The sequence below is a fragment of the Fusarium falciforme genome, chromosome 6 (genome assembly GCF_026873545.1).
Source record: "Fusarium falciforme chromosome 6, complete sequence".
Classification (NCBI taxonomy): Eukaryota; Fungi; Ascomycota; class Sordariomycetes; order Hypocreales; family Nectriaceae; genus Fusarium; species Fusarium falciforme.
Genome location: NC_070549.1, coordinates 2,052,399 through 2,063,037, shown reverse-complemented (window position 1 = coordinate 2,063,037; position 10,639 = coordinate 2,052,399). Strand labels below are relative to the sequence as shown.

Below are 10,639 nucleotides of genomic sequence, written 5' to 3'. Positions count from 1 at the left end.
CCACAGTCATGAGACTACTGTACGTTCGAGATCCAAATGGGAAATGCAGCTGAAAAGTGAACCTGGGTGAAAAATGTAACCAACCCCTCTCTCCGTTGATCCTCGGCTTTGTTTCGATGCTGTGATTCCCCCGTCTCGAGACGGTGGTTAATTAATTGGTGGGGTTTTGAATTGGAGTACAGTATCATGATTTTCAAGAGTAGCAGCTATAACCACGAGATGGATCCTTTCCTTGTCGATCGCCTGCTTCAACGTCTCAGACAATCTCCAAAGCCTGACGACGGCGCCGACATTCGATTCCCCAGGTTAAGTCCGGCATCTTGAAACCAGTGACCCCTTGTCTCATGTCGGCGCCTGGGAGCAAGAGCGAAGTGGATCACAGCTCGGTTAAGTGAATATCCGATAAAGTAGGTGAACCCTTGACTTGTGTTGATCCATCAACTCCCTCCGGTAAAACCTCCGATAAAGAGAACAAGGTCAGGGCGCTGTACGCGCTTAGTTAAACTGGAGCACCGCCGAGTCTTTCCAAGGAGCTTTCCTGTGGGAATGGAACCCCACTGCCTTGATTTCGACATCTTGGCTGTTGCTTGGCTGGGCAGATCTATCCCGTGTTGGTTCTTCTCTGTAAGCATTCTATAAATGTCAGGGTCACGTCACCCTGCGTCCCTGCCGGTCGTGGTCACGGCATTTGTACGCGCGTTAATGTTTGATACGAAGTCTTGGGAGGTCACAATCGGAACCAACAAGCATAAAGGTGGGTTGAATGTGTTGCATGGCTGTCTGGGCCTAAACTCCGTAAGCTTCTCACAAAGGAATCATGATCCTGCATCGAGTCATGATTGCGAACCGTTGAATGGATTCGATCCCATCACGGGCGATCCATGTTCCAAAACCGCCGAAGCTGTCGGGATTCACACCCTTGTACCCTGGCCGCCTGCTACAAAACTCCATACAATCATGAACTAATAATCACCAACCACGATATATATCTCGAGCCACCGTCAGCGGCCGAGCTCGGCAGTCGCCTCACCTGAGCTCCCCTTCCTCGCTATGCCTGCCACTGCTCCTCACACCAGTCCCACAACTTGCTACAATATCCCAGCCCGCCGTCCTCCTCGGTCAACATGGCGTGAACAATGTCTCTGCGTGGGCACTCGGCGTCCGGCCGGATCCGCCCCCACGGGATGATGTAGGCTCCGTTGTCGCCGGGAGTGATGTCGGGGGACAGCCCGGCGTAGAGCTCCGTGTACGCCCCGAACTTGGAAGGGTGGAGCAGGAACCGGTTGAGGAGGAACATGGTCGCGGCCGGGGTGCCCTCGTACGAACCGCCCTTGACGTTGCCTGGGTTCTGGGCGACGCTGATGATGCCCTCGCTGCCGTGTCTACGGGCCAGCTCACGGCTGAGCATCCAGCTGCCGACTTTGGAGACGGCGTAGTTCAGCACACGGTCTGGTGTGCCTGTTGAAAGGGTATCAAAGTTGATACCATTGGGTGGTGATCCTTGATCCGCAACGATACTAGACGTCCAAACAACCCTCGCAGCCCCAGACGCCGCGGCACGGAGTTGCGGTAAAAGGAGTGTGGTGAAGAGCAGCGTGGCCACGCAATGCATGCCCACCATGGCCTCAAGACCTTGGGCCGTCTTGGCTCCTGGCGAGACACGGTATCCGCCCGTTCCGGCGTTGTTCCAGAGGACGTTGAGCTTGGCCTCTTGGCTAGCAAACTTGGCTGCCGAGACCCGGACGGAGTGGAGGTCGTTGAGATCCAGGTGAAGGAAATTGAGCACTCCGGGGTTGGCAGGGGCTGGTTCGCTACTTGTAATTTGCTTGATAGCATTCATTGCGCGTTCCTATAGGACGTGTGAGCTTAAGCGTGATAAGGCTGTATATAAAGCTCACCTCCGATCGGGAGGTCATGTAGATCGTTGCACCTGTGGTGTAGAGGATCTTGCACAACTCGAAACCAACACCCGAGTTTCCACCCGTCACAATAAACACCTTTCCGCGTTGCGAGGGAACATTGTCTTCGGTGAGCGGCGGTGTTGGGGGGAAGAGTTGTGTGTACAATGCGCGGAATGTCATTATCGCCTGGACACCGGTGTATAAGAGGTTACCACAAGAGTCGATTGGCAAACTGGTGTATCGGTTATTATTGACTGAATAGTTGAAGTGACTACCGGTCCTCGATTAAATGGATTGTTTCGGCTTTTATAGATAGCTAAGTAATGTAAATGCCCTGCGTCGTGTTTGAGGCCAAAGCTGACGACTGGGCGGAACTCCGCCAGGCTATGTGAAGATATTTCCGCCTAGATTCCTGCAGCCTTGTAAGAAGCGCAATAAATGTGTACTACATTCATACCTAGCACAGCCCAAGTCGGGATAATAGTGTTTGAGTCGGCGAGTTGTTTGTCCATGGCGGATGGGGATCTACCCGAGACCGACTCAGAAAAGATCCCATGCCGCCCACGATCCATCCATATCTGCTAAAGCTTCCCAATCCATCAGAGAGGTATCGTCGAGTATAGAAATATCTCCAGGAGGTTGAACTTGTCCAAAGTCTGTCATGTCTCCTGCGGGAGTCCAGAGTGGAGGGTTGTCGGATGTTCCATGTAACCCAATACCGTGTTGATGCATCAACGGATTGCCAGGGTCTGGGGGAGATATATGCAATGAAGATTGAAAAGTCGATGCGCTGACTGTGATAGGATCATGTGAATGAATAATCGCAGCTGCCTCGGCATTAAAGCTCGTGGGATCACCGGCCCGGTTGCCTGGCTGTGCCTCAGCCTCTTGACGCCCCAATTCCCTTTCTCGGTGTGCTTGTGCCCCTGCAGATAAGCTCATCAGCGACTGCCACATTGGTCCTGATTTCGTGCTCTCCGGGGTGGAAGAGATAAGTTCTTGAGTGGCTTGCCAGGTTTCTTCTAAAGGAGGTGTCCATGGTTGGCGGCACGCCTGACGAAGAAATACTCCCATTGCATGCCATGGAACCTGACCCTGGAGCTGCCAGCGCCACTTCGCCCAGGAAGGGTTTGACTTGAGGGCGTGAATTGATTTGACGGTGTTCATGGCTGACTCAAGGGACGTATCGATTAAGTGCTGTGAGTTGGGTTGTCGACAGACGAGGAGCTCGACTTTGGAGAAGAAGAGTGTTGTCATGGTCTTGATGAAACTGTCCCAAGGCCTGTCCAGATGGAGGTGGCGGAGATATTTGATCTCAATCTTTGTTTTTGTTAGATTGAGAAGTTCAAGATGTGATTCTGAGCTCTTGGATGTGTCATCGCGTAAAGACTGTGTTAGTCGCCACAGCTCGCAGCGGATGAGACAAAGTGTTGTAGCTGTTGGCTTCTCATGGGATACTGGCAAGTGAGATGGCGCCCCGTTAAGCAGGTCGATATCGTCCAAGTTCGAGGGTATACTCGCGTCAAAGGACGACGACGTGATGGACAGCTCAGGAGCCTCAGCCCTCCGACTCTGGGAATCCACGAAACAGATCTGCCACCACAGGCGCCGTCTGGTTTCCATTTCCAGTTGACTCCTTGTATGACTAGTATCGTCGAGGTGAAGTCCAGCCGACTTTGCAAGCCTTAGAACTAGGCCCATCATTGGCCATACCTTTTCCTTGGATCCTAGATGAGGAAGCAGGGAGAGGTAAATGACGAGTGCTTGGAGGGCGATGATGTCTTTCGTGACGAGAAAATCTGCACGTGCGAGTGCCTGCTCAGTTCCAAATTGATACCGCTGTATGAGCTGAGATTTTGGTGTGTTGAAATTGAACGACACTGCTTCTTCGTCCATGGATGTAATTGCCGCGAGTGAGATTGCGAATAGCAACGCCTCCATGTTGGCGCCATAGGAACTGAAGTTGCCTCTTAATTCACGGACGACCTTTTCGACGGTTGGAACATGAAGGACCTTGATGAAGGGGTCTACGTTCTCAACGTATGCCTGCCAGATGAACAACATCTGAGAAGGCATGGGGTTGAGGCCATCAAGAGCCTTGGCGAAGTCGGCGTTGCCAAAGACGAAGCCCAGATGGCTGAAAGGAGATGGACCACTTTCAAGACCAGGCTCTGGCATAATTGAGTCGCTAGATGACCCAGAGTACTCGGCAACATCATGGACTGCTTGTAGGATGTTGTCCACCTTAGATACGTTAGTTGGTGCTTGCGTTCTTTGAGAGAATGGCCTACCTCGCCGCAAAAGACGGACCAGAAGCGATTTCCGACGTGGAGGCCGCCGTCTTTGTCGACGACTAGACGACCAAACTCTTCATCATATTCACTGCCAGCTTGTTGGCCAGTGGAGGAGGCCGTCAATGAGGACTCGGTCACAGAAGGATCCTCAGACCCCGCCGGTGTTGGACCTGTCTCTGAGCTTGAGATGCTGACTGCCCCAGAAGGTCCTGGAGCTATCGCAGCCCTGGGATCCTGAGAACCATCTTCAACCTGTGCTGCAAGCTCCGTCACGACAGATTCGAGGCGCCTAAGACGACTGAGAAGCTCCGATTGCTTCTGTGCCGGAGACTTGTAGGCACCTGGATTCTGGTTCCGTCGAGGGATGCGACCGGTCACTGGGAAGTGACACTCAATGTTGTTCTTGACGCAATTTGAGCATGGATCTCGTCTATCGCAGCGGACTTTGCGACGACGACATATGACGCAGCTCCATATCTTGAGGCCTGCGTCTGAGGCCGAAGGTTGTTTGTCTGAAGATGACATTTATCGGTCATCGGCGCTTACAAGCTCCGACTGGGTTCTGAAGCGAGAACAGAGGTTCTGGGATAAACAGAGCGGAAATGGGATTGAAGGGGTAAGGCTGCCCGGAACTGAAAGCCGTGATTATGAAGCACTTTCTTGTGAGTAGAGAGAATGGAATGTGGCATCAAGGAAGAGGAGAGAGCCATCGGTCGTCGCTCTCGGACACGGCGTTCGGTCTTGATCCCTGCGACCGGTGGTGTCGCCTGCACTAACAGGAGCTACTTGGCTTACGATGAATCTTGCAGGGATTAGGGGCCATTTCTTGTATAGTGTGATAACCATCACCGAACCTCTTGTCCGATGGTGAGTCTGGTATAAATGCTTCATCTCGACCACTGGCCACACGCAATTGGTGATTGTATGCTTATTCTATCTCTTATCCGATAATCATCACATCTCAGCCAACTCGAAGCAACCAAATATGGCCAAGACGGTCGTCATTCTCGGAGCTGGCTGGGCTGGTCTCCCCTTGGCTCACAAGCTCCTCAAGTACACGGTTCCCAAAGTCTCCGGCCTCAAGGTGATACTCGTATCTCCAAACAGTCACTTTTTCTGGAACGTTGCGGCTACACGTGGGATCATCCCAGATGCCATCCCGGACGACCAGCTTTTCCTACCCATCAAGCCTGCTTTTGACCAGTACCCTTCAGAGAGCTTCGAGTTTGTTCTCGGCAAAGCAGACAAGATCAACCCTGCGGCGAATTCTGTTCAAATTTCTTCGGAAGAAGGCATTCGACGCGATATTGTCTATGATCAACTGGTCATTGCAACTGGGTCTCGATTAGCCAGCAACTTGCCACTGAAGCCCATCGGAAGCCACAAAGATACCCTCTCGGCATGGAGAGACCTGAAGAAGAGAGTTGGCGAGTCCATCTCGATTGTCATTGCAGGTGCTGGAGCTACCGGTATCGAGGTTGCAGGAGAGCTGGCAGAGAGATACGGACAGTCCAAGAATATCACTCTCGTGATAAGTGGTGAACAACCGTTGGAAGGAGCCATTTCTTCTGTTCGAGCATCAGTGGACAAGGACCTCAAGAGTCTTGGCGTGAAGCTCATCTACAGAACCCGTGTGACCGAGACAAACGACGGCCAAAATCGTAAACAAACGGATCTCAAGCTGTCAAATGGAAGCACCCTTACGGCGGACTTGTATCTCCCCCTTTATGGCATCAAGCTCAACACTGGATTTCTGCCTCATGAGTTCTTGGACTTGGACGGGAACGTGAAGCTGGATAACAAGATGCGAGTCACTGGCACGAAAAACATCTGGGGTATTGGGGATATTGGCAACATCGATCCGAAGCAACTGACGATTACCGACAACCAAATCATTCACATGGCGGCAGCACTGGACGCGACTTTGACCGAACAAGGCTCCGTGAAGTCTTATGAGCCGGCGAATAAGGCCATGATCTTTATCTCTCTCGGCAAGAAACACGCCACGGGCCAGATCGGGAACTGGAAGCTTTTCTCATTCATGGTGTCGTTTGTCAAAGGGAGGAAGCTTTTTGTTGATACAGCCGAGGGATACGTTGGAGGAAAGCACTTGAGGCATGCTTCGATGTAAACTAATCTTTCATTTCTTTGTGACTTACAGCACATTCTCTTTGTAGTCGATTTTGGATTAATACTTGGTGGAATAATTGAGATGAATGGCTTTGTAATGTACTTCACTAATTACAGACGTGATCTTGCTCCAACATCTGACGCTTCCCCATGCCCGTTTCTCGCTGCCTCATTCAGCCTCTTCCACATATTCTTTCTCAACTCGTGTCCTTCCAAAAAAGCACGGAACCACTCCCTCTTGAACTTGGGCAGCTTCCTCCCAACACCTTCGGCTCCTTCACCCGCCAATTCCCTGATCTTTTCGAAATAGTCCTCAAAATCGGGGAAGATGAGGGCAAACTTGGCACCGTCCCCTCGTTGCTTGATCCTCTCTTCTTCCCACCGCTGTCTCTCCTCGGCGTCCGGAAGAGTGCCGCGGCCTGCTAGTAACCTAGCGGCGTAGACAGCTTGCCATTCAAATACTTTGAATGTCAATCCTGCTTGCACTGCTCCGACGAAGAGCAATGTTGGATCATCATGCCACACGATGTGCTGATATAAGCCTGGGACTCGGTTGTTTCGAACTGGTACGGCCGGCAGGAAAGGGAGAGTCCAGCTGTAGCCAGTTCCAAAGATAATGTGATCAACGTCTTGGATCGAGCTTCCGTCTGCCAAGTGGACAACACGGCCCTGGACGTGCGTGATTGAGGGATGGCTTTTGATGTGAGGATGGTTGAAGGCCTCGCCTCCAAAATAGCCATTGAATGTATGCCCGATCGTGATGGCATGAACAGGTTGTTGAGCCACGTCGGCCAAGTCGAAGGCAATATCAGCAGCAGATACTGACGCTCCCACAACAACCACTCGCTTTGATGGGTTAGTTGAAAGATCTGGCACTGTTTGAAGGGGACACTTACCTTGCCCTTGTATAGGTCTCTACCACGGAAGTGTTTGCTGTGAATCACGCTTCCCGGGCGTGACTTCTCGAGCTCATCGAGGCCATCGATGGCTGGGATGTATGGGACGGAGTAGTGTCCACTGGCAACGACGACGGCATCAAACCACTCAACCCACCAATAGTCACGCTCGTTGCCCTCTCTACGCAGCGTCACCTTCCACTCAGACCCAATCTTTTCTACACGCTCTACAGTCGTGTTGTATGAAACAAGGTCTTCATATCCCCTCCGTTCAACCAGACCTTTGATGTAACGTCTCACAACATCCCAGTGGCGGAACGGCGTCTCAGGACCGTATATCCCGACGGAGCGCTCGCTGGTTTCAGCTGGGATGGGTTCTTGACTGAATTGCATGGGCAGGTGGTCAATATTGGTTTCTAGGTAGGGGTAGACTGAAGACTCTGTGAAACGAGGCTGGCTTGACTTGGGAGTATAGCTTGGTAGATGCTCTGGGACTTGCAGAGGAGTATCAGCCGTCCTGTCAGCCAGGCTTTTGAAGTCTGAGACTGTTGAAGGGCGACCAGAGTCTCCAATCCTGGATATCGTGTGAGTATCATTGGAAAGAGAATGGAGGAGGGTTTACTCACCAGCATCCCCCTGGGCCTTCACGTCTCTCAAAGACTCGAATGAGATCAAACGTCTTTTCTTGTGCCAATGCATCTATCGTTATGGCACCAGCAGGACCAGCCCCGATAACTGCCACGCGTTTCACAGCCATTGTGACGTGATGCAAATTCGATGATGAACGAATCTGAATACAGAATGAAGACCGCAGTGTATGGCTACTTAAATGCCATTGGCAGTTTAAGAAGCACACCGACGCACACCCGAAGGACCGACGAACTCACCCCGGCCCAAGACTCCGGATACGCTAATGTGTGGGCGTGGTTCGAGTCGTTTCACGTCAAGCGTCGTGAATGGGTTATCTGCAAGCACGTCATTGTTAGCGCCTTAGGTCTTTGGAATCAATCGCAGCGTGGTCCACACCCTATTACTCGTTTTGGAAGCCTGTTATCCGCTTCCCAGGCTCCATGATCTGAGCAGCCAGGACCGAGGTCTTGGAGAGTGCCCGGGCAAGATTCAAATCAGCTTTCTGGTCCTTTCATGTCCCCGACGATCTCGGGATTGGCCAATGGGCGGGTTTGAGGAGTACAAGGGGGATTCGGACATTGCAACCCTCCCCAGTTCTAAACGGGTTGATGGCATCTCAAGTGCAGATTGTGTGATTCTTGGCGTGGTGGAGCTAGAAATGTCCCGACATGGTGGTATTAGAGACGACCTCCGAGACTCAAAATCGACGACACGTCTATCTCTGAATCTTGATATTTTCTTTTTTAATATGATACATCTGGTTGTGGGTTGATATCATATCACAAAGAACCGACAAGATGACGGCCTCTGTCCTTACCCCTTCGGCCGCGAATCACCCCGACATCGACGAGACGAGACATGAAAAGACATTTCAAGATGGAACAGGTGATGAATCAACAATTGATCCATCTCGCTCAGTCTCGCAGTCCGAGATAGAATGGGACCCCGTTGTGGAGGCCAAGGCGAGGAGAAAGTGAGTATTTCCCAGTAGATAAATCGAGAAATACTAACTTGGGTATAGAGTGGACTCTTCGGTTCTACTCCTTCTAGTTCTAGGTCTGCTCGTCTTTCAACTGGATCGAATGAACCTCGCCAGTGCCCTCACCGGAGGCTTTGCTGCGGATATCAAGGTTAAACAAGATACCATCAACCTAGGAAATCAACTCATGTTTATGGGAATCGTCATCTTGGAAATCCCTTGCAATATGGCACTTCAGCGGGTAAGAACCCACCATGGCTACCTCGTAAGCACCCTATTCTGACATCAACTTGAAAAGCTTGGTCCTCGCAAGTGGATTTCAGCCCAGGTCTTCATCTTTGGTCTGGTCGCTACCATGCAGGTCTTTGTTAAGAACAGGGCTGGATTCTTGGCTGCGCGTCTGATGCTAGGTCTGGCCGAGGCTGGGTACATTCCCGGCGCTGTTTATACCTTGTCGACGTGGTATACCAAGCGTGAGCTTGCCAAGAGAGTATCAGTGCTCTTCTTTGGAATGTTTGGTGGCAACGCCATTAGTCCGATCTTGGCTTCTGGTATTCTGAAACTGGATAATGCCCGTGGCATTCGGGGGTGGCAGTGGCTCTTCTTACGTGTGTTGCCTCTCTTCTTCCTCTATACTGGCTATACTAACTGCATAACAGTCGAAGGTCTCTTCACAGTGGTTGTCGCTTTCATCTTGCTCGGCTTCCTACCTGGTAGCCCCGATGTCCCTCGACCATTGGTTGGACCTGGTCTCGTGCGGTTCTCTCAAGCGGAACAAGAGACACTTCAGCGGAGACTCGAGAGAGATGACAAGATAGGAAAACGTCCGGGGGTTCAGGGGCTGGCTATCGACTGGAAGCTGGTCTGGAAGACGGTGACGCATTATCGTCGTTGGCCGCACTATGTGTCGACCTTCGCCGTCTTCTCAACCTGGTCGCCCTTGACCACTTACACACCCTCCATCATCATGTAAGTGCTTCACTTTAACAACTTTTACACCTCCTTATGATAGATATTGCGAGTTGAATGCCAGCTAACAAGTCATCAGGGCCCTTGGGTTCGACCGCATCGCCGCGAATGCCCTCGCTGCCGTCGGCGCCTCACTAGCCCTCCCAGTTGTCTTTGGCTTTGCCTACCTAAGCGATCGAACAAACCGCCGCGGCGGAGCCGTCGTCGGAGCTCACATCTGCTACCTCATTACGCTGATCGTGGCCCGACAGGCTCATCCTCATGTCGGCAAGTGGTCCAGATGGGGGTTATGGACGGCTGTCAACAGCTTTGCCGTTGGATACCACCCTGTGCACAACTCTTGGGTTCAACTGAACTGTCGTGAGGCCGGCGAGAGAAGTATTGCTATTGCGTAGGTGTCCCTGGTTGCCGGACAAACACGGAGTTGAAAGCTGATGAGATGTCCAGGATGTGGGTAATGTCAGCAATTAGCGGGCTGATGGTTGGCACCCAGTATTTCCAGGCGAGCGACACTCCATTGTAAGGACACCTTCTCTCTTGTAGGGGTAAGCTGACAAGAAGCTTTAGTTACCAAACCGGCCTTCGCACCATGATAATTATGGTGTCTCTGGGTATAGTGTTTGCGACGATCCAGATAGTGGTGTATGTGGTTCATAACAAGCGGGTTGCACAGGGAAAGCATCAGGGGGGTAAAGAGCCACCGATGATATATACGCCTTGATCTGACGGAAATGGACAAGTGGAGGGTCTCTTGACATGACAATGACAACCAATCGGGTCTGTAGGGATAGATATACGAGGTAGTTAGAAGCAAAGCGGTTGGCTGAGAATAATACAAGA

At 51.7% G+C, this 10,639-nt stretch overlaps 3 protein-coding genes and 1 pseudogene across 4 annotated transcripts, besides 1 other annotated feature; 2 read left to right on the top strand and 2 right to left on the bottom strand.

The window, feature by feature from the left end:
• Nucleotides 1-1,048: 1,048 nt before the first annotated feature.
• Nucleotides 1,049-4,720, bottom strand: NCS54_00821000 (Fungal-trans domain-containing protein; the record flags this gene model as incomplete). The annotated part of the gene is made up of 4 exons (XM_053153606.1): nt 1,049-1,849; nt 1,899-2,133; nt 3,076-4,145; nt 4,193-4,720. The coding sequence occupies 4 exons, from the start codon at nt 4,718-4,720 to the stop codon at nt 1,049-1,051; spliced, it is 2,634 nt and encodes an 877-aa protein (XP_053009581.1).
• A 460-nt stretch (nt 4,721-5,180) lies between these two features.
• On the top strand, nt 5,181-6,326 carry NCS54_00820900 (Pyr-redox-2 domain-containing protein; the record flags this gene model as incomplete). The annotated part of the gene is made up of 1 exon (XM_053153605.1): nt 5,181-6,326. One exon carries the CDS (start codon nt 5,181-5,183, stop codon nt 6,324-6,326), a length of 1,146 nt encoding a protein of 381 aa, XP_053009580.1.
• A 110-nt stretch (nt 6,327-6,436) lies between these two features.
• On the bottom strand, nt 6,437-8,011 carry NCS54_00820800 (annotated as a pseudogene). The gene is made up of 3 exons: nt 7,848-8,011; nt 7,222-7,795; nt 6,437-7,171 (listed from the first exon to the last, which is right to left on the bottom strand).
• Nucleotides 6,437-8,011: a sequence feature.
• Nucleotides 8,012-8,648: 637 nt separating this feature from the next.
• Nucleotides 8,649-10,322, top strand: NCS54_00820700 (MFS domain-containing protein; the record flags this gene model as incomplete). Its single annotated transcript, XM_053153604.1, has 6 exons — nt 8,649-8,824; nt 8,873-9,071; nt 9,129-9,438; nt 9,490-9,799; nt 9,879-10,190; nt 10,247-10,322. 6 exons carry the CDS (start codon nt 8,649-8,651, stop codon nt 10,320-10,322), a joined length of 1,383 nt encoding a protein of 460 aa, XP_053009579.1.
• Between the last annotated feature and the right edge of the window lie 317 nt (nt 10,323-10,639).